The sequence below is a fragment of the Moschus berezovskii genome, chromosome 27 (genome assembly GCF_049115385.1).
Source record: "Moschus berezovskii isolate FMDL1 chromosome 27, NW_MosBer_1.0, whole genome shotgun sequence".
NCBI classification, from domain to species: domain Eukaryota; kingdom Metazoa; phylum Chordata; class Mammalia; order Artiodactyla; family Moschidae; genus Moschus; species Moschus berezovskii.
In genome coordinates, this window is record NC_142486.1 from 17,265,305 (window position 1) to 17,288,798 (window position 23,494).

The 23,494-nt window shown below is 51.2% G+C and overlaps 1 protein-coding gene across 7 annotated transcripts in view; it reads right to left on the reverse strand.

Annotated features, from left to right (window-relative positions):
• Positions 1-2,028: 2,028 nt before the first annotated feature.
• IL4R (interleukin 4 receptor) overlaps positions 2,029-23,494 on the reverse strand; it is a 52,334-nt gene continuing 30,868 nt past the window's right edge. For all 7 annotated transcript variants that reach the window (XM_055409723.2, XM_055409727.2, XM_055409724.2 and 4 more), the window contains 7 exons: positions 21,940-22,100; positions 20,065-20,216; positions 12,604-12,760; positions 9,077-9,176; positions 6,689-6,767; positions 5,642-5,691; positions 2,029-4,552 (listed from right to left, as the gene is read on the reverse strand). In XM_055409723.2, coding sequence (XP_055265698.2) covers positions 3,034-4,552; positions 5,642-5,691; positions 6,689-6,767; positions 9,077-9,176; positions 12,604-12,760; positions 20,065-20,216; positions 21,940-22,100 — 2,218 coding nt within the window. In that variant the 3' untranslated portion in view covers positions 2,029-3,033. The remainder of the gene's footprint in view (positions 4,553-5,641; positions 5,692-6,688; positions 6,768-9,076; positions 9,177-12,603; positions 12,761-20,064; positions 20,217-21,939; positions 22,101-23,494) is intronic.

Below are 23,494 nucleotides of genomic sequence, written 5' to 3' on the forward strand. Positions count from 1 at the left end.
ACTAGGTCTTAGGTGCTGTATGTAGGATCTTCGATCTTTGTTGCGGCATGCAGAATCTTTAATTGTGGCATATGGCATCTAGTTCCCCGAGCAGGGATTGAACCTGCATTGGGAGCCCAGAGTCTTAAACACTGGACCACCAGGGAAGTCCCTCCTTTTGTCTTTTTACTGTCTCTCCCGCTGAACTGTAAGATCCAGGAGGGAAGGGACTTTATTCCCTCACATCCAGCACGGTGCCTAGCACATAGAGGGTTCTCAGTAAACATTGGTGGGATGTGTGGCTTTCCTGCTCTCTCTGCTTCTTCCTTCCCTGTGTTAAGATGGAGAAGAGGAGTGGGGAAGCCAGAACAGCGGCCTCCCACGAGCTTCCCTGAACCTGGGAGGGTGGATTGAAATCTGGATAAGAGATTGGACCTCTCGGGTGGTCCACTGGTTAAGCCTCCACACTTCCACTGCTGGGGGTGTGGGTTTGACCCCTGGTCGGGGAACTAAGATCACATCATGTGCTCAAGGTAGGAAAAAACAGATGGGAAGTGTCTGTGTCTCTCCATTCTAGTTTCCCGCAGCCCAGAGGATTCTGTAATGTGAGCCTCAGCAGACAAGTTGGATCTCACAACCTCCTGGGTAGGGAACGAATCAGTCTCAATTCTGCTGGATTTACAACCCAACCAACTCTCCAGCACTCACCCGAGTGTTTTTTTCTCTGTTGGATGCTTAGCTTTAAAATTTGATTTTCTAAGATGACTCACAGGCTAAGTGGATTAGAGCTGACATTCGAGATGGTGCCATGTTCTTCATGAGACGGTACTTCGTGGTGGTTGGGAACCCTGCAGTCAGACCCGGATTCAAATCCTAGTTCCCAGACTTTCCAGCTGTGTGACCCTAAGCTAAACCTCAACCTGTCTGAGTCAGCGGCCTTATCTGTAAAATTGGAATAATAACCTGCTTGCTAGAAATGTGATATAGTTAGTGGATGGCACTTAGCATATTGCTTGGTCCTAAATAATTACTTTTGCTTTAAGTTGTTACATTTTATTACAAAGCTCTCTTGCAGACAACAGGTGCAGAGGGCTAGTTTGGGTTCTGTTGCTTGCTGCAGCTCACCGCACGGGCAAGTCTCTTTTCAAGTCTCGCTGCACGGGCTCCTTCTAGACCCATTTCTCCATCAGCAGACTGTATGGAGGGCGGTGATTCAGGGGATAGATTCGGGTTCAGCACACAGGAGACAGTTCTCACAAACATCAGGCGGCATGTGAGGTAATGAGTTCCCCGTCACCTCTGCAGTGTATTACGGAGAATGCCAGAGCGGAAGGAACATCAAACAGCCCCTCATTTTGCAAGCATGGCAGTCAGGGCGGCGACTCAGAAATATAGAATGATTGCAGACAAAGGAGCTTAATTAAGATCCCCTGCCTGCATGTCTGAGGCCCACACCACACACCGACCACCCAGATGTCAAGCACGGATCACCTACAAAGGGCCTGGGCGATGGAGACCCTGCCGGGGTTCAGCTTTGGTCTGCCACTGGCTGAATGACCTTGGCAAAGTAGCAGCCGCCAGTACAGCCCTGCTCACATCTCCTTCCTGTGCCAGAGGCTGCTCAAACAGACCCTACTCTCAACCTGAGGATTTTTTTCCTGGAGCAGCTGGATGTGCTGGGGAATTAATGCCCCTGGACACAGCCCTCTACCAAGGACAGATGGGAGTGTGTGGATAAACAGCCTAGCTCCCCACCTCGAGGCATGCGCTGTGCCTGGCTTTCTGAAGCTCCCAGTGGCTGAAGCAGCTGTTGCCTGCGCTGGCACTCTGTGTGATAACACCTCTATTGCTTCCTGCCCTTCCCCGCTCCCTCCCCATTCTCCAAGCAGGGCTTCCTGGGATCACCTCCTGTTTCAATGAACTTCACTTGCATCCCGGTCTTGGGGAAACCCAAGCAGAGACAGCAAGTTACTTAACCTCTTGGGCTGGTCTCAGTTCCCCTGGATGGGAAGATTCTGTGAGTTAACAGAGATAAAACAGTCGCGAGGATGCTTGGCAGGATGTTTGTTTAATAACTGGTGCGGGGGGAGGGGAAGGAGATAAAGAACCTTTATTTATACAAAACTCCGTCTCTTCCCATTCCACCCTCCTCAGCAAACACAAACACAGCGATGAAATAATTTTTGAGATGCACACAAACAAGCATTCCTCACCCTGAGGTGGCAGCTGATGATGTGCAGGTGATGTGCCTGGTGTCAGCGTCTTGGTTGCCCCAGCTCGCTGGATCAGGGGACCTGAGCCACCCCTTTGGAATCAGTGATGCCAGCAACGGCATCCCTGGGGGCACACGCCTGCCCCAAGGTCGCCAGGCAAGCCTCTTCTCTGGGGATCCAATACTCAACAGGAATCCCAGCCTTGCGTGGGAAGCTGGCCACAAGCTGTCACGTCTCAGAAATCACAATTTATCATGTCCTTGGTTAACTCTGCTTAATTAATCACCCCTCTGCAGCTCAGACCTTGCTCCCAGCATCAACTTCTGTTGAATGAATAGACATCTCTGGGCAGATGATCACCCTTCCTGGACCTCAATTTCCCAAGGCCTCCCAAGTCAATTCCCCTGTTGGCTTGGTGAGTTTCTAGGCTCAGCATCCAATCTAGAGAGATGGTGGTAGCTACTCTGGAGTCTGGGCAAGAACTGGGTAACAGAGTGACAGAATATGCCTTGAGTGTGACAGGGACAGTCCATTGGCGCAGCTGTGAACCAATGAAGTGGCCAACAGCTCGTGCACAAGCCAAGGTGCCCGGGGAGTCTCCAGATGACTGCAGGTGCCTCTGTGGGCACACCCCACTCCCATAGGAGGTGGTGAGCCGAGGCCAGCGAAGGGAGCTGGGGGCATCCAGTCCCTGTAAACACAGCGTCTGACAACTTCATTCCAGAGTTCCCAGAGTCTTCCAAAACTCTGCCAGCCTGGCAGCCTTCCAGGGGGAGGCATTTTGCAGGCCTGATTAAGGCCCCCTCTCCCCTGTAGACTTCAGCAAGGAGTGGGCATGCACTTAGGAAGCGTCCATGCAGGTGGGCCCTGGAGAGAGCATGGCTGCCACTGCAGGAGCCTGGCCTGAGCTCTGGGCATGGCTGGGGGCATTGAACAGAGGGCACTTCCCCTCCTCTGAGACACCCAAGGGTGCTAGGGAGGCCGCAGAGAGGCTGGCCTCCAGTGGAGCCCCCTGGGGCGGGGAGTCTGGGGCCTTCAGCGGACTCAGCAGAGGCGAGGACCTGTCCCCACAGCAGCAGCCGCAGCAGGGGCTGACCACAGTTTGCGCCTTGCCAGCTTCCTCCTGGCCGTGGCACTGCTTCAGGTGGCCACACAGGTGGCAGGTGAGGGCTGAGTAGACAATGCCGTTGCCCAGGTCATCCCTGAGAGGGTCTGTGGCTGGCACTGGGGCGAAGAGCGGTTTCTGTCCATCATCTCCCTTGCCCGCTGGCTCCAACTGAGGCCACTCAGAGTCCTGAGGACTGTGAGGGGGGCCCGCATCCAGGCCAAAAGTGAACAGGGGGACAGGAATGGGGGTAGGGGTCCTGGGGCAGCCAGAGGCGAGGCTCTGGAAGGGTTTGTAGCCCCCTTCCCCACTGCTGGGCTCAAGCCCAGAAGTCTCAGGGCAGCTGTCACTGCTGGCAAGCAAGCTGGAGAAGGCCTTGTAGCCGGCCTCTTCAGAGGGCCCGAAGCCGGCCAGCCCGCTGTCCCGGGCGCTGCCCTCCTTCACCGCTTGCACAAATTCCCGGTAGCCGCTGCCAGGGGCCGAGGCGGGGCTGGGGGCCGCCCTGTGCTGGAGGACCCTCTGACGCAGGATCTGCTCCCAGCTTTCCGGTTCCGGCTGGGGGGCGGCGGGGATGTCGGGGTCCACTTCCCCCAGGCGTTCGGCCAGCTGTGGGTCTGAGTCAAGCTCTCCAGGGCCCAAGGACTCGTTCAGAAAGGTGCTGAAGCTGCGGTAAGCGGGGTTGTCTGAGATGACGGCGGGCATCTCTGGGAGAGGCAGGCCAGCTGGGTTCTGGGTCGGAGTGGCCGGAGGACTTGACTCTGGGCTCAGAGGCTGTTCCTTGTCCTCAGACAATGCGTCCTGGGGCCCCACCCTTGGGAACTCGGCCCAGGGCCTCTGAGCATTAGCATTTTCTAAAGGGGGAAGAAGGCAGGACTCCACACCTTGTGGACTAAAGCCCCCAGTCTCATCTCTGAGAAGGTGCAGGAACAGGCTCTCTGTTAGCCGGGCCGCAATGTCCTCTCTGCCCTCCTGGAAGAGGCCCCCGCTGTTCTCAGGCGATGGGCAGAAGCTCCCTTTATCTTCCTCCACTTCCTCTTCTTCCTTCTCCACTTGGGCCTCAAACAGCTCCACGCACCGCACCACGCTGATGCTCTCTGGCCGGAGGATCGTCGTGCTGACCTCCACGGGGCGCCATGCTACTTTCCCAGGACCCTGGGAAGGCCCATTTCTAGCAGCCTTAGAGAAGTCTTCGTCCTTCTCCATGCCATGCTCCAGTAAACAGGGCAGGAGCTTGGCAAGACAAGTCTTCCAGTGTCTACAAAAACAAAGTTTAATCAGAGTTCACTTTCTTCTCTTGAAAAACTCCTATTCACCCTTCAAAGCCCAGCTCAAAATCACCCTGAACTGATGTTGAGACAGGCTGGGACCTGGGACCCTTTGCTGCAGTGCTGCAATGCTTGCACTGTAACAAACCTCTCCTTGAGCAACAAAATATTAAACAATATGGAAGTAAAAATAACTGCATGCATGCTGCCGTTGGGGCCAATGGTGGACAAAAGATACAAAAAGACCCCAAACCTCAACTGCCACTTTTGAAGAGCTGGGAGCAAAAACAGTGTTGGGAACAAAAGCAGGGTTCTGTGTATGCCCTCTGCACACCACACCACCAGAGAATCAGGCAAAACACCTATGCCACCTCTCCAGCCCAAGCCCTGGACACACCCCTGCCCTCACCTTATATAACGAACCAATTCGTCCCTCCCTGGGTAGTGAGCAAGGGAACCTGTTTCTTGTTCTCCACCCCTGCTCCCCACTGCAGCAGGGGCTCTAATAAAGCCTTGCCAGGATTTCTTGTCTGACCTCTAATCAACTCCCCAGGTGGCGACAGTGGTAAAGAACCCGCCTGCCAATGCAGGAGACATCAGAGATGTGGGTTCGATCCCTGTGTCAGGAAGATCCCCTGGAGGAGGGCAAGGCAACCCACTCCAGTATTCTTGCCTGGAGAGTCCCTTGGACAGAGGAGCCTGGTGGGCTACAGTTTAGTCCACAGGGTTGCAAAGAGTCAGACACAACTGAAGCAACTTAGCAAGCATGCATGCACAGCTGCCTTGCTTGTTACCACAATCAGCCTTGCTCAGGACAGAGTGGGCATCCCAAAGGGGGTTCACTGACCAGCCCCCCAAACAATGAGACTCAGGGGGCTCAGTTGGCAGTTGACTTACTCAGACTACCCCTCCCCCTGCCACCCCTCAAAACCCAGTGTCACAGGACAAGTGCTGAACACCCAGGAAGGAAAGGCAGACATCAAGGGGGGGTGTGACTCCAGTTTCAAGATGGGGCCCCCCACCCTAATTCCAGCCCCTTCCAAATCCATGTAGGCTATAATCTAAGTTCATATACATACGGGCACTTGGCTGGTTCCTGGCCTCGAGACCGCTTCCCCCACAGTGACACCTAAAACACAGAGACAGCCAATGACAGAGCAGAGAGGCCTTCCCACCCAGCCTGGCATCCAGCGATGCTCGGAGCCTGTTTGCCTTGAGGAGACTTGATATCATCAAAATTTCTAAATTTGGGGATGATTTGTTATATAGCAAAAGCTAACTGATACATAAATTATACTATGTGCTGTAATATTCACTTCCTGTGAACTGTCTCCAACAGTGAATTCCAACATCAGCCCTGTTATAACCACTACTGTAACCCACATGAAGGAACTGAGGCTCAGAGAAGTTAAGCAACTTGTTAAGTCTACCCTGCAGATAAGTGACAGTGACGGTTCAAAGCCAGCACTGCTGGACTCCAGAGCCTGCCTCAGGGTCCCTGGAGAATTGAAGACTCACAGATCTTCTATTCTAGACAGGACTTGCATCCCCCGCTACTCCCCTTCCTAGAGAACCCTGATGGTGCTCAGGCAAATTCCATGTGACCATCGCACTGGGGAGGCTGGCTGCACTCCTAGCTCAGGAGTGTCCATCTGGATGGCCTCAAGTATTTCCACTCCTTACAGGTGAGTGGTTTATGAAAGAGGCTGTGATATAATTCAAGCCAATGAGAATGGAGGGATTTGCTGGTGCTTCGGGGACAGTTTCCTGCTCTTAAGAGGAAGAAACGGAAAACTTGTTCCCTCTTCAACTCCTTGTGACCTCCTGTCCTACATGGTACAGGTACCTCCCTAGGAGACGATATGCAGAAGACCTCAGAGACCTCAGAACAGCGACAAAAAAGCAAGAAATCCAATTCCAGAAGACCCTACCCCCCAAGCCAAAAGAACACTCCGGAAGCCAAAGGAAGGGGAGTGAAAGCCTCTAGCTGTTGACTCAACCTACCCTGAAATCTTCCTGACCGCCCATGTGCAACCCGCAACAGATATGCTTAACACACCACGTGTCTTGAAATGTGTTTCCCGATACACACGACCCAAAGCGTCCTCACCCGCCCCTTTTCCTACCTGAGAATCCTGGATGACAACTGCCACAAGGGGGCTGTGGGCTGGGTTGGGAATCTGGTCCCACCATTCTCTCTTAATCCTAAAAAAGAAAGGACAAGTTATTGGTCCCTGAGCATCACTAACAGGTTGATGTTCTTCCCATAAAAAGATTCATAGTCACCCAGACTTATTAGGGCTCAGAGATCACGCTGATAGATTTTTTGACTCCCTCACCCTGTGAAACAGGTCCTACCGCTAATCCCACTCTACAGATGAGGAGACTGAGGCCTGGGGAGGTGAAGTGACAGCTGAGGGGCATTACAGCTGGGTTCGGGTCCAGCACTTTGCGGCCTGATGCGGCCACCTCTGCCCCAGAGGGAACAAGTCCCTGGGAATTAGGGGAGACCTAAGCGGCAGATGGACTTCCCAGTCGCCGTGAGCAGTAAAGAATCTGCCTGCCAATGTAGGAGCCACAGGAGACATGGGTTTGATCCTTGGGTCAGGAAAATCCCCCAGGGGAGGAAATGGCTACCCACTCCAGTATTCTTGCTGGGAGAATCCCATGGCAGAGGAGACTGGTGGGCTACAGACCATGGGATCACAAAGAGTCAGACACAACTGAGCAACTGACCACAACACACAAGATGCAGAGAGAGGATCCTGGGTTTCCCCTTCAACAACCTTCCCTCTGGAGCAGCGGAGGACAAAGTGCCGACAAGAAGTCTGGCGTGGCCGGAGAGGCCGAGGGAGTCCTCCTCCCTTCCTGGGTCAGGGCTGGGCAGGAGTCTTCTCGGATTGCCTCTGGATCAGCCTCCACCCACTCCACTTGGTCAGTTACCACCTATTTACTGAGCATCTCCTAATCACTCACTGTGCCAGGCTTCAGGGGACAAGACAAACAGAAACACCTGCCTTCACAGAACTGACCTTCTAGAAGATGGAGACAGGCAAACAGATGCGGAAATGATTGTATGACATCATTCATTCCTGACAAGAAGTGCCAGGAATAAAAATAAAGGCCATAAGGGACTAGAGAGGAGTAAAGGGTGTGATCCAGGAAGGCCTCTCTGAGGAGGTGGCTTCCGAGAGGCGACTGAAGGTGGAGGAGGTGCGGGGCTCAGCAGTGCCCGCGGAAGGGGCTTTCCAGGCAGACACAGCGAGTGCAAAGGCGTGGAGGGAAGAGCTTGCTTGGGTTTGGGGTTCAAAGAACAGCAAGGAGGCTGGAGAACTATAACAGAGTCGGGGTGGAGAGGACAGACGATGGGGAAACTGAGGCTCAGAGAAGGGGAAAGACCAGCCCAGAGGGCTCAGAGGGCTCAGCACCAGCCGTGGAGAAGGGACCGTGCATTCCCTGCATACCTACTGCGCGCCTGGCAGAATGCGGACACTCACTCACCGTCAGCCCTCCACCACCGCCCTTCTGGATGTGGTCAGCTTGGGTCCATTAGTCCCATTTCAGAGGTGGGAGGACTGAGGCGCTGAGACTCCATATTCCTAGGGCTCATGCTCATTGGAGACAAGGCTCCTTGCACCCAGGGCTCTGGGACTCCCTTAGGACTCTTGCTGCTGCTGCTGCTGCTAAGTCGCTTCAGTCGTGTCCGACTCTGTGCGACCCCATAGACGACAGCCGACCAGGCTCTGCCGTCCCTGGGATCCTCCAGGCAAGAACACTGGAGTGGGTTGCCATTTCCTTCTCCAATGTGTGAAAGTGAAACATGAAAGTAAAGTCGCTCAGTCGTGTCCGACTAGTAGCGACCCCATGGACTGCAGCCCACCAGGCTCCTCTGTCCATGCGATTTTCTAGGCAAGAGTACTGGAGTAGCTTGCCATTGCCTTCTCCTTAGGACTCTTGGGACTGATGAAATAGGGACCCAAGGCTGAACAGAGGTTCAGAAACTTGGTCATACAGTTACCAAGTGCCAAGGCCAGGATCCGAACCCAGGTCTCCTGATTCTGCAGGGCAATCGTCTAGAATTCCTGTCTATTACTACCTGCCTTCAAATGTCTGGGGCGTGCCCTGGGTATGATCCATCTCCCTTCTGCCAAAGGAAGGCCCTGTCCCCAGCTCCTGCCCTATCCAGCTCCACCCCACTGTCAGGTCATCAGTCCTCAGAGGGGCCCGCCCTGGCACCCCGGGAATGTCCCCCAGCTCATCTTGGCTTAATTCCTTCAGTGCAAGGGTCACTATGGAAAAAAGCCATGGTTACTTGTTGGCCTGGCATCTTCTGCCTCCCCAAGGACACAGGGTCTCCCTGTCCGTTCAGTGCCTTGCACATAGTAGCTGCTCAGTAAATATCTATCATTGAGTCAAAGGGCTGCAAGCTGTCAGGTGAGAGGGGAAATTCCTGCCCACTCCACACTCCAGGGCGGCTGGCTTGGCAGCGCCCCGCACGGAAGCCCAGGACTCACTTGATGATGCTGATATAGCAGGACACACACACTGCCAGGATGATGACGCAGGAGATGCCGACGCCCAGCTGGAGGCGCTGCTCCCAGGTCTCCCCGTAGTCTGGAAGCGGAGGGAAGCCGTGAGCCTTCGGCGTGCCACATCCAGCCTGGTCTCCATCTCCCAGAGAAGGAGACCGAGGCCTCAGGACCCTCCAAGACCCTGCGTGAGCTGGCTGCCGCGTCAGCTCCTACTCCCTGCTCTGAGCCCTCGCCACCCTGGCCTCCTCGCTGTCCCCTACTCTTCCAAAGCTCAGGGCCACTTCAGGGTCCTGAACTTGCCTCTCTTTCCTGAAGCACTAAAGTCAAGTGCAGAGACTTGGAGTTGGATGCCCTCAGTTCAAAGCCTGACTCTGTCAGAGACTTGCTGGCAACCCAGGACAAGAGGTTCATCCACTCTGTGCCTCAGTTTCCTCATCTGTACAATGGGTTAATAACTACTTAACTCGTTGTGAGGCTTATACGATTTAATATACACGTGAAGCAGGGCCTGCATGTCCATTCACAGAGCTGGCCCTCCTCTCCGTGTTCACTGTCAGATCCAGAAGGCTCTCCCCCACCCCTTCTCCCATCCCTTTTCCCTGCTTTATTTCCTTCTCGGACTTACTAGATCTAGATCTCATTTATATTTTTGTTTCTCGTTTATTTTCTGTCTCCCCCTCCAAAATGTCAGTTCCACAAAAACAGCGTTTCTTGTCTATTTGTTCACCACTGATCTCTCGGCATCTAGCACTGGGCCAGTGTCTAGTATGTAGTAGGAGCTTACATGGTATCTGTCTCACACAATCTAGTTCCCTTCCCTTCTTCAGGTCAAAGGGGAAAATCAATTTGATAAAACTTTCCCAAGCGTTTACTATGTGCCTGGTGCTATGCTGGACAATGGAAACAGAGACACGGAGCAGGCACCACCCATAGGGCCTACAGCCCAGAGTTGGAGACAGATGGTCAAGATGCTTCGATGGAGCAGGATGAGTGAGGCTTAGAGGGGCGTGTGATGGGGTACCTGCCACTCACCACTATGCCCAGCGCTTTGAAGAACTCTTCCTTCAGTGAGTGTTCACAACAGCCCTTCCTTCTCCCCATTGTTCAGATGATGCCTCGGGCAGCCTCTCCCACCCTACAGCTGTCTCCCCTTCTTCTTTGCCAGGCTGTGATGTGCCCACCCTGAGGTTTGGGCCAATCATGGGCCAAAACTACTCCCCTTTCCAGGCATTTGAGTTCCCTGCCTCCCTTGAAATTGGGGGAGGCCATGTGACAGTCCTGGCCGATGAGATGCAAGGGGAAGTCCACTGGGACTGGAAAGGTTTTTGCTTCCTGATAAAAGGTGCACGGGATGTACTCCTTGTGGCAGCCTTCCATTTCCTTTGGGCCTGGGGCATGAGGGTGTTTGCAGTAGACAACCTGGGGCCATGAGGTGACAGTAGGTAAGGATAAAACGCTACCATGCTAGGAATGGCAGAGGGAAAGACAAGACTCTGGAGTGACGTCACTGAGCAGCGATATTCATTGGTTAAACCTCATTTTTTTTTCATCTTTTTTTGGCCATGTAGCGCAGCTTTGTGGGATCTTAGTTCCCTGACCAGGTTTTGAACAAGGGCCCTCAGCAGTGGAAGCACAGAATCCTAAAGACTGGATGGCTGGGGAATTCCCCTGTAAGGCTTCATTTTATGTGAGATAATTCAATATCTTTACTGAAAAAGTGGCAAAGTGTTTAGGGGAACAGAGTACCAGATGAAGGAGTACATTTCCCAGAACCCCTTGCAGCTATGCGTGGCCAGTTCCACCAATAGAACTTGAGAGGAAGTGATGTGTGTCACTTCTTGCTGAGGCTTTTAAGAAGCAGCTGTGGTCTCTCCACTCTCATTCCCTTTCTGCTGGCTGGATTCAGATGATGGCAAGGCCCTAGAGCAGGGATTCTTTACTTGGGGACTTCCACCATGGTTGCCATTAGAATTTAGGGGTCTGGGAGCTTTGACGGGAAAGAAATGATAGCTTTATTTTCACTAACTTCTTTTTTTATATAATTCTATTTATTGATTTATTTATGGCTTATTGGGTCTTCATTGTTGCACAGGCTTTTCTCTAGTTGCAGGGAGTGGGAGCTACTCTTTAGCTACAGTGCATGGGCTTCTCATTGCAGTGGCTTCTCTTGTGGAGCACAGGCTCTAGGGTACGCAGACTTCAGTAGTTGTGGCTCCTAGGCTCTGGAGTTCAGGCTCAGTAGTTGTGGCAGAGGGCTTAACTGCTCCATGGCATGTGGGATCTTCCCAGATCAGGGACTGAGCCTGTGTCTCCTGCATCGGTAGGCAGATTATTTACCACTGAACCACCAGGGAAGCCTTCACTAATTTCTGAAACCTGGCATTTCCTCCCATTAGGAATGGAGAGAGCAAGCTACAGTGATAGCAGCATCAGTCACTCAGGCCCCAACAGAAATCACAGGTATTCTCTTATCACCCGCTGGTAGGAGTACCATGAAATATCCTTTAAGCTCATCTGCTTTGAAATGACAGTATTTATGAGAACTACCACTAGATCCTATTTTTAATGTGTTATTAAAGAAGCCTATATTCTTAGATAGCAAAAATATTTTAAAATCTTTTAATAATCACATTTCAATAGAATTAGGTTTCCATTGAAATCCTCTGTACTTTATTTCATACATTTAAAAATATTATTCTGGCTTGTGGTTGTCAAGGGGGAAAGGGGTGTTGGGGGGAGGGATGAACTGAGAGATTGGGGCTGGCCGTATGCACACTACTTTAAGTAAAAGAGATAATCAGCAAGGACCTACTATATAGCACAGGGAACTAAGTACTCATTAATAACCTATGTGGGAAAAAAAATCTGAAAAAGAATAGATATATGAGTATGTATAATTAATTGCTTTGCTGTGTGCCCGAAACTAACACAATATTGTGAATCAACTATGCTCTAAAAATACTGAGATGAGGGCCACAGGCTTCGCTGGACTGTCCATGATACGGAAAAGCTAAGACTCTTTGTCCTAGAAAATGATGGAGCCACAGGGAGGAAAACCAGCTGCCGATCAGCAAAGTTCATGCTGAGCTGTTACCTGAGCAAGAAATACATTCCTATAGTGTTAAGCGGTGGAACCTGTGGGTTTGTTACTGTAACCTACTGCACACCCTGACTGGTATACCGCATCAGCTGGAACTTCTGTTAACTGCAGTTAGAGGCATCTTGTGATAGGGCGACCAGGTATTGGGCTGGCGGAATGAAAGTGGGGAGCAGAGATGCTAACTGCGGAGAATTCCCCGGTTGCCTAGTGGTTAGGGCTCCAGGCTTTCAACAGGGTGACCCGAGTTCAATCACTGGGCCCTGGTGGGGAAACTGAGATCCTGCAACCTGCAAGGTAAGACCAAAAAAAAAAAAAAAAAACCCTACACACACACACTCACAAAACCCCCAAAAAAACAGAGGGACAGAGAGAGATGCTAACTGCTCAGGACTCCGGGTAGGGTACTCACAGTTAAGCCAGTTGGTGCTGGGGCTCCACTCGCTCCAGGAGCTGTTGTAGCTCTGAGCCCAGGCCTTCACCCGCGCGCTGTAGGAAGCTCCAGACTTCAGGGTGCTGGCCGCGATACGGAGGGTGGGCCCCATGTAGGTCACGTTATAGATTCTGATCTGGTGGAAGAAAGGGGGCTGTTAGTGCATCTGCTTGGGGGGAAGGCAGAACCAGCTCCCTCCCGGGCTGCTGTCCTTCGCTGACCCCACAGTGCTGAAGAACCACCAGCCTGGGTATTTGGTTATTTCTCCAACTCTAGGCCTCTGCCAGCTTCACGACAGCGACCAGAGTCAAGCAAGATGGGTCACGGAACCGGCCCTTTCCCTACCCCTGCACCCCTCTCATTGATCAGCCATTTGATGTTACTGAGGCAGGCTGATGAACCCTTCTGAGTTTTAGTTTCCTCATCTGTAAAATGAAGGTAAGAGTTCCTACTGCCACTTTCTGGCTGTGTGACCTCGGATAAGTGACATAACCTCTCTGGGCCTTGATGTCTTCTTCTGCAAAATGGCAATAATAAAAGTGCCGTCCTCCCAGAGCTGTTGTGAGGATTAAGTGGGTTAATACAGGTCAGTACTTCAAACTGGGCCAGGCATGCAGGGAGCACAGAGTGATCTTTCTGAGCACAGACAGGGTCGCTGCGTGCCTCTCTCTCCTTCAAGGGCCACCCCAGTCAAGCCCAGAATCAATGGCTTATCATCTCAGCCCCGCCCAACCAAGCCCCTCAATGAGAAAGAACTTCCAAGATCTGCCCTTAAGTGAGAAGGGCAGGATGAAGACTACTAGCACGTGTTGTCTGTTGGCTTTGATGTTAAAAACAGAAAGGGAGAAGGCTTAGTGATGGTGGCGGACAGACTCTGAGATGGCCCCGTGAGCCTCACCTCATGTCACGTCCTTGGGTCCTTGGGTCCCCTCCCCTCTCCTTGCCTGGGGCGGGGGATGGGGGGCACGTGACTTATTCTGAACCAACAGAATATGGCAAAGGTGATGAATACGTAGGGACCACACGGATGCGATTCCATTATGGAAGACTAACTCCAACCTGCCAGGAGACTCTGGCTTTGAAAAGGTCACCAGGGAAGGAACTGAGGGCGGCCTTCTGCTAAAGGCCAGCAAGAACCCGAGGCTCTCAGGTCAAAGCCGACGAGAAACTGAATGCTGCCAACATCACAGGAGCTCAGAAGGAATCCCCCAGCCAACTCATGTGTGTGCAGCCTTGAGAGACCCTGAGAAGCCGACCCAGCTAAGCCATGCCCAGGCTCCTGACACCCAGAAACTCTGGGGCAATAAGTAAATATGTGCTGTTCAAAGCAGTCATGTTTGCAGTAATATTATAATGTTTGCTTGCTCAGTTGTGTCCAACTCTCTGAGCTCCTATGGACTGTAGCCCGCCAGGATCCTCTGTCCCAGGGATTCTCCAGGCAAGAACACTGGAGTGGGTTGCCATGCCCTCCTCCAGGGAATCCTCCCGACCCAGGGATAGAACCTGCGTCTCTTACATCTCCTGCATTGGCAAGCGAGTTCTTTACCACTAGTGCCACATGGTCTGGTGTAAAGTGAGCCGAGGGGAGGTTGTACACAAAAAGGAAGCAAAGTCCTAAAAGCCTGCTGGAGAAACAGGAGGGCAGCTGGAACTTTCCAGGGAAGCTGGTGACAGGGTGGAGGTGGCAGGAAGAGACCCCGGGCAGGGAGAGAACGGCACTCTCACTGTTGGTGTCCCTTTTTTTCTAAATTGCAGTAGCTGGGGCTGGTTCACAGAAGGAATCATACACCCTAGAGAGGAGTATGGAGAAGGCAATGGCACCCCACTCCAGTACTCTTGCCTGGGAAATCCCATGGACGGAGAAGCCTGGTAGGCTGCAGTCCATGGGGTCGCGAAGAGTCTAACACGACTGAGCGACTTCACTTTCACTTTTCACTTTCATTCACTGGAGAAGGAAATGACAACCCACTCCAGTGTTCTTGCCTGGAGAATCCCAGGGACGGGGGATCCTGGTGGGCTGCGTCTATGGGGTCGCACAGAGTCGGACACGACTAATGTGACTTAGCAGCAGCAGAGAGGAGTAGGGAATTGAGAAATGTTTTACTAAGAAACAAAAAAGAAATCGAGCTTCCAAGGAACTACTTGTGGTACATTTGTTTTCTTTAACAAAAGGACCAGGTGTTCGGGAGACTGTTTTGAGTGAAGGATCCCAGGGGAGGGGAAAATAGCACAGGCTCTGGAGTTCAAAGCCTGGCTTCGAATGCCAGCTTGGCCATTTCCAATGTTGGCGCTCTGGGTGAGGCATTCCACCTCTCCAAGCCTCATGCCCTCATCACTAAATGGAGAGACAAACACCTCTCCACCTGCAGGGCTTTCCCAGTCATTAGTCACAATACACATCATGCCCGGCACATAACAGGCACTCAAATGATCATGAACATGGCATTCATGGCCCTTGGTAGGCTTGAGGCCTCATTTTCTGCCTTTTCACTGCACACACTCCCACAGCCCCATAATCCTCAGATATGCCATGAATTTCCATACCTCCAAGCCTTCTACCTGGCCTATCCTCTAGCTGCTGCTGCTAAGTCGCTTCAGTCGTGTCCGACTCTGTGCGACCCCATAGACGGCAGACCACCAGGCTCCCCCGTCCCTGGGAGTCTCCAGGCAAGAACACTGGAGTGGGTTGCCACCTCTAGCTAGAGAACTCCTATACATCCTTCAATGCCCAAGTCAAAACTCCATTACAGAATCTTTTCCAGAAATCATCCAGCATAAGGAGTAGCTCCATCTCCAAATTCCACAGTGAGTTTCTAATACTTTTAGAATTGATCCCAGTCTGAGCCACAGCTGGTGTCTGCAGTACTGTAGCAAACAGCTGGACACACACCCAGCATCTATACCACTGGGGTCAGGTACTCAAAGCTCAGGGTAGGTAAGCCTCTTCTCCAGTTCCAGGGTTAATTCTCATTGGTCCAAACCAATCATAGCTATTTCACTCCCTAGACTGTGATTGGTTAGAGAGGAGCATGTGACCATCTCTGGCCAATGACTAATGAGGGGAATTCCTGCCGGCCCTATTCTGTCCTTGGGAAGAGAAAGATGGGGGAAGATGTCTCACTAGCTTCTGCCCCACCAACAAAAGAAGCTGGAAATGGAATTCTGAGGCCTGGGCAACCCCGACCACCTACATGACCACTAAGTCACAGCCCAGGCACATTGACCGATTCTGTCCACTGGCTGGAGTCTGGTGCCAGGTCCCAAACCCAGCTGCACTTCAGCCAGCCCAGGCTCTGTTCCCTGTCCCCCAGAACTTCCTTTGGGGAGCCACCCTCCCTCATTCTCGGCCCATCTGGTCTGGATGGGGTTGACCTGACCTGCTCCACAGGGGTGAATGTAATCCTCCCTGGCCAGTGTGAACACTGCCTCAGCATCCCCCTCCTGCCTACAGCCTGTGACAGGTTCAGGGATTGGCATGTGGTCCCAGGCAGGTAGCTGGTCACTGGCCCTAGGACTTTTACTGGGACTCTCTGGAGGGAAGAACTTTTCCCACCGTGGCTTTAAGGCCAGAACTTCTATTGGGTATATTGGCCTCTACATGAGCAAAAAGCCTGCTTAAAAATGAGGCCCAGGGTTTCCCTGGTGGCTGAGTGGTAAGGAATTTGTCTGCCAATGCAGGAGACATGGGTTCGATCCCTGATCTGGGAAGATCCCACATGCTGCAGAGCAATTAAGCCCGTGGGCGACAGCTACTGAGCCTGTGCTCTAGAGCCTGGGAGCCACAACTCCTAAAGCCTGAGAGTCCTAGAGCCTGTGTTCTGAAAACAAGAGAAGCTGCTGCGATGAGAAGCCCGAGTACTACTGGAGAATAGCCCCCGCTCCCCACAACCAGAGAAAGCCTTGGCAGCAATGAAGACACAGCACAGCCAAAAAACAATAAATAAATGAAATTTTTTTTGTTTTTTTTAAAATGAAGCCAGGGCTTCCCTGGTGGCTCAGTGGTAAAGAATTAGCCTGTCAGTGCAGAGGACATGGATTCAAGCCCTGCTCTGGGAAGATCCCACATGCCTGGAGCCTGTGCTCTGCAACAACAGAAGCTATCGCACTGAGAAACTCGAGCACCGCAACTACAGAGTAGCCCCCACTCGCCGCAACTCGAGAAGGCCTGCCTGCAGTGACAAAGACCCAGCGCAGCCATAAATGAATAAATTAAAAAAAAAAAAAAATGAAGCCAACACAGAATAAGGTAGGACCAAAGAATGGAGACTCCAGAAACCTGGATCCAACTGTGACGAGCAAACACGACCTTCCTTTGGACTCCCTTTTCTCCCCTCCAGCCCATCCCCCGAGCTGAGGCCGCACAGGTCCAGGAATTGGAAGGGGATTTACTGACCAAACTGCCTCCTTCTTTGGCATCTGTGCCGCCCCCTTCTTCCCAATTTCTCTGAGCCTCTCCAGTATGAGCCCGGCTACCCTTCCTGTTCCTGGCCCAATGCCAAGGAGGAAAACCACACCTGAGATGTAAATCAACACCCACCACCTCCCCGGCTTGGCCAGAAAGAGAGGAAGCAGGAACAGAGCTGATGTGGCAGCTTAAGATTTCTGGGGCCTCTCCGCGGCAGCCAAGGTCAGGCTGGCCTGGCTTCTGGGACACGAGGCACGGTCCCCAGCAGACTCTCGATAATTACAGACCAGGGTCCGGGAGGAGGAGATGGTCGGGATTCTGAGGCCCGAGGCTCTCAGGGGAAAAGGAAGACGACGTTTCTGACGTTGTCGTGCCAGGCAGGGGCACCTGTTTGTGTTATCCACTTTGTGCTCTCCACAGCCCTGCGGGGTTGGGCACTCTTGTTAGCACCAAGTTACAGATGGGGGAACCAAGGCAAGAGGATGGTGAGCAAGAAACTCAAGATCATGCAGCAAGTGGCAGGGCAGGTATTGGAACCCGGCTCCATGGGGCGCCAGGGCCCCTGGCATTCAGATGTCGTGCCTTCAGTGGGAATATCTGAGGCGAAACCATGAAACTGTGAGTGGCTGACAGTGGCCTCCACCCCGTCCTGCACCTAAAATAGAGGGGGGCTCAGCCATCCATTGTGTAGCCCTGAGATTTGATGGTTTCTTACAAATCAACTCTCCCTGTTTTAAAAGTATCAGTGCATGCTGTGTGTGCTAAGTCGCTTCAGTCTTGTCCAACTCTTTGCTACCCTGTGGACTGTAGCCCACCAGGCTCCTCTGTCCGTGGGATTCACCAGACAAGAATGCTGGAGTGGGTTGCCGTGTCCTCCTCCAGGGCATCTTCGCCACCTAGGGATTGAACCCACGTCTCTTATGTCTCCTGCATCGGCAGGCAGGTTCTTTATCACTAGTGCCACCTGGGAAGCCCCAGAACGTCAGTCAGTCCAATTCAGTTCAGTCGCTCAGTTGTGTCTGACTCTGCGATCCCATGGACTGCAGCACGCCAGTCTTCCCTGTCCATCACCAATTCCGGGAGCTTACTCAAACTCATGTCCACTGAGTCAGTGATGCCATACAACCATCTCATCTTCTGTCATCCCCTTCTCTTCCCGCCTTCAATATTTCCCAGCATCAGGTTCAAATGAGTCAGTTCTCAGCATCAGATAGCCAAAGTATTGGAGTTTCAGCTTCAGCATCAGTCCTTCCAATAAATATTCAGGACTGATTTCCTTTAGGATGGACTGGTTGAGTCCAAGGGACTCTCAAGAGTCTTCTCCAACACCACAGTTCAAAAGCATCAATTCTTCGGCGATCAGCTTTCTTCACAGTCCAATTCTCACATCCATACATGACCACTGGAAAAACCATAGCCTTGACTAGACAGACCTTTGTTGACAAGGTAATGTCTCTGCTTTTTAATATGCTGTTTAGGTTGGTCATAGCTTTTCTTCCAAGCAGCAAGTGTCTTTTTATTTCATGGCTGCAGTCACCATCTGCAGCGATTTTGGAGCCCAAGAAAATAGTCTGTCACTGTTTCCATTGTTTCCCCATCTATTTGCCATGAAGTGATGGTACCGGATGCCATGATCTTAGTTTTCTGAATGTTGAGTTTTAAGCCAACTTTTTGACTCTCCTCTTTCACTTTAATCAAGAGGCTCTTTAGTTCCTCTTTGCTTTCTGCCATAAGGGTGGTGTCATCTGCATATCTGAGGTTATTGGTATTTCTCTCCTGGCAATCTTAATTCCATCTTGTGCTTCATCCAGCCCGGCATTTTGCATGGTGTACTCTGCATATAAGTTAAATAAGCAGGGTGACAATATACAGCCTTGACGTACTCCTTTCCCGATTTGGAACCAGTCTGTTGTTCCATGTCCAGTTCTAACTGTTGCTTCCTGACCTGCATACAGATTTCTCAGGAGGCAGGTCAGGTGGTCTGGTATTCCCATCTCTTGAAGAATTTTCCACAGTTTGTTGTGATCCACATAGTCAAAGGCTTTGGTGTAGTCAATACAGCAGAAGTAGATGCTTTTCTGGAACTCTCTTGCTTTTTCGATGATTCAACAGATGTTGGCCATTTGATCTCTGGTTCCAAATATATTCGTTTAAAAAGGAACATCACGAATAAAAAAAAACTAAATAAAACAGAACCCCTCTGCCACTGCTGTGACTAGGGGCAAGGATCAAGATGCCGTGAACATCTCATAAAGTAAATGCAATCAGAACCATGCAATGGCATGGCTGTACGTGTTTTCTGAGGGAAGGCTCTGAGCCTGCAGGCCCTTCTCTCTGTTACAAAGAAGCTCAGCTGACAAATTTCTAATTTATATTCATTCAGAACTTTGATAATAGTTCCATGTATTTTGGTATTTAGTATTACTGATAAAAGTCTAGAAAGTTTATTATTCATATTGCTTTAAAAAAGTATTTGAATGAGACTTGAAACTTCTAATCCAATTCTGAGGATTTAAATACTATGTTGTTAAAAAAAAAAGCAGGAAATTAACATATGATACAGCATTATTAACTAAAGTACAGATTTAGTTCAAATGTCAAATAAATAATAGAAAATCTTAAAAAAAAAAAAGCTTAGCTGAGAAGCGACTCTTGACAGTCAGTGTCAGGAGGGAGTGACCATCTCGCCCTGAGATACAGTCATTTAAGTGTGTTTAGAGGTATCGCAGCGACTTAGCAGCAGCAGCAGCAGCAGCAGAGGTATCGCCTAAAATCTCAAGTGCCCCACCCCTGGGAAACAGATGTGGTCCACAGCTCTTCCTTTATAGATGAGGTGCCATGTCTGAAAATAAACTCCCTGTCTGCACACTGGGAATCAGGGGCCTGGAGAGGTAGAAAGACTGGTCCCCGAACAGAGCCACGACCAGCCACGTCCAGATGGGGGTTGCTCTCCCCATCTCACACCCCAGAGTCTGAGTCTCCACCCACCCGAGTCCCAAGTGGTCACAGAGAAACCCCGCAGGGCGCCCACTCACATCCGTGGGGTCGTTTTCATTTGAGATGTTGACCAGGTAGGTGAGCTCGGAGCACAGGTGGTTCTCAGAAGGGTATGGATTGTTCCACGTCAGCAGCCACGTGTGGGAGATGTCGGCATGAACCGTGAGGTTTCTGGGGGCCAGCGGTTTCACTGTGGAGAAGGAGTGGCTGATGAGGGGCTGGGCGGGGCGACGGGAGGAGGTGGGCCCATGCAGGCACGTAGACGGTTTAGATTCTCAGTCACCACCACCTCCGCAGCACATCAATGTGCTAAACCACATAGATTTAGTCATAACAGAGAATTACAACCATATACCCGATTCTCATGTTGCTAAAATCCTACTGAGCACTGACTGTTCTTGTTTAGGTGGTAAGTCGTGTCAGACTCTTTTTGCTACCCCATGGACTGTAGCCCACCAGGCTCCACTGTTCATGGGATTTCCCAGGCAAGAATACTGAAGTGAGTTGCCATTTCATTCTCCAGAATATCTTCCCTACCCAGGGATTGAACCTGCATCTCCTGTACTGGCAGGCGGGTTCGTTACCACTGAGCCACCGGGGAAGCCCACTGAGCACTTCAATGGTTATTAACTACCTTTTCACAGTGAAAAAGTGGATAAACCAAGTAACCCGAACTCTGGCTTTTCCACTTTGATCCTTCACACTTCTGGCCACATCTGTGTACTGGATTATTTACTAAGCATTTTTCTTTGATTCATGTGTTTTAAAACTTCGTCTCCTTTAAAATGATCATACCCACGAGATCACAGGTACACAATGAGCATTAAAACTCGCTCAGTTGTGTCCAACTCGTTTCGACCCCATGGACTATAGACTCCATGGAATTCTCCAGGCCAGAATACTGGAGTGGGTAGTCTTTCCCTTCTCCAGGGGATCTTCCCAACCCAGGGATCGAACCCAGGGATCAAACCCAGGTCTCTCACATTGCAGGTGGATTCTTTACCAGCTGAGCCACAAGGGAAGCCCAAGAATACTAGAGTGGGTAGCCTATCCCGTCTCCAGTAGATCTTCCTGACCCAGAAATCAACTGGGGTCTCCTGCATCGCAGGTGGATTCTTGACCAATTGAGCTATCAGAGAAGCCCCTAAAATCAATATGCATGTGTAAAAATTATTTTAATTGAGAGATTCATTCATAGGTCAATTTAAGTCACCGCCACCCCACCCTGGGCATGAGAAATCCCTTCAGGAATCGCTGATGTAGTGGTGAAGACTGTGTGCCCTGTGAGAACACTGCCTCTACCACTTAGCAGCTGTGTGACCTTAGGCAGGTGACTTGACTTCTCTGAACTACGTAGTTTTTTTCTTCTCAATTGCAAAATAGGGGTAATAACTGTCTTTGAGAAACCAAGGCTCAGAGAGGTCACACGGCTTGCCCAAGGTCACACAGGAATAAATGGTGTTTTAAACTCCTGTTACTACACTCCAGCACGCTCTCCAGGGATTCCTGTGGGAACTCTGGGTATCAGGATAAGGGCAGCCTCCCATGATCTACACTGTCTAAAGAAGCAGCAGCTGAATAGTCGACAGAAGGTGGAAGGATGGTTCCCAGTTGTTTCTGACCTGCAGCAAGCACTCCTTCCACCAAACACACCTCATTCAACACGTTGATCTGGGCACTTAAATTCTGAAGGTTGAAATATCTGAACTGAACGGGGCCTGATATACTCTTGAGCCCAACTCCATTTCAAAGATGGGAGGACTGAGGCCCAGAGAGGGGCACGAACCCCATCGGGTTTGGGAAAAGGTAGGAGGCAGCTTGGATGGCCCTCTCCCCGGAATGAAGCCTGCCTAGCACACTGCAAGAACACCTATAGCCCCGCCCCGCCCCGTCCCCCACCCCACCCCACTCACCGTGCTCGCTGGGCTTGAATGAGCTGTTCCACAGCAGCTGCTCCCCGGCCCACAGGTCCAGCTGGTAGATGTCTTCTCTGACCGGGCTATCTATCAGCATATGGCATACGCACACCGCGCCCCTCGCACCTGCTCTGTTCTCGGGTACACATATGTGGTTTCTGCAAACACAGATGTTGCATTAGGCTCGGCATGTGTTTCACTGGCATCCCCGGGACACACCTCAAGGAACCACAGGCCCTTCCAGCTGCCTGGTCACCCTGCATCAAGGACCAGATCTGGGGACTTGGGATCAGAGCAGCTGGGGTGTGGTGGGGACAATGGCCTGGGACCACCTCCCTGCTGCCCACATCACATCCACCATGGACTTTTATCCACCCATGTCCCCAGGCTTGGACCCTGAAAGCCAGTGAAAGGGAAGAACCTATGGCATGAAAGAATTTGTAATGACATATGTGTATGTCCTAGAGCCTCTCCAGTCGCACAGTCTAGCCTGGGCATGCACAGCCTAATCCTAACGTGTCACCCAGAATAGCCAACCCTACACCTCATGGGCTAGGCCAGCGGCTGGCATATGTTTTCTGTAATGGACCAGACACTAAATATTTGTGGCTTTGCTGGACATAGCCTTTCTGTCCCAACTATATAACTCAGCTGATATAGCACAAAAAAGGCCCAGCCATAGACAATACATAAACAAATGGGCATGGATGTGTGTCAATAAAACTTTATTTAAAAAACATGGGTGGTGGGCCAGATGTGACCCATGGGGCAGTTTGCAGATCCCCGGTCTAAGCCAGTGTGCATACAGAAACACAGTCGGTAGCCCAAACTGGGTAGCCATGTTGGGTGTGCTCAGCAGCCCATACAGGGCATGCTGTATATCCCATTGTGCTCCATAACTGTATGTCTTGTGTACTAGGTCATGTCCTGGGTACCATGTGCAACAACAGTTAGCCCTGTGTACCATGGGATATCCCAGTGAACCACCTGGAAAAACATTCCAAGTTCCATGGTCCACCAAACACCGCAGTGAGCTCTATCACTAACACTGCACCCCTAAACAATGGTCTAGCCCAGAAGTTCTCAAAGTGTGGTCTGGGGTTCCACTGGGTCTAACAGTTTTCATAGTGATACTCTGACATCAGCCGTCATTTTCACTGTTTTTCTCTGACAAGCTTAGAGTGGAATTTTCCAGAGGCTACATGATCTGTGGCCATGTTGTTGCTCCATGAACTTGTTGGCTCTTGTGATTTAAATTTTCTGTTTTAATTTCTAATACAGAAAATATCAATAGATGTAAGTTACCCAGGCTATATCTATTGGAAGGACTGATGATGAAGCTGAGGCTCCAATACTTTGGCCACATGATACAAAGAGCCAACTCGGTGGAAAAGACCCTGATGCTGGGAAATACTGAGGGCAAAAGAGAAGGGGGTGACAGAGGATGAGATGGCTGGATGGCATCACTGACTCAATGGACATGAGTTTGAGCAAACTCTGGGAGATAGTGAAGAACAGGGAAACCTGACATGTGCAGTCCATGGGGATCGCA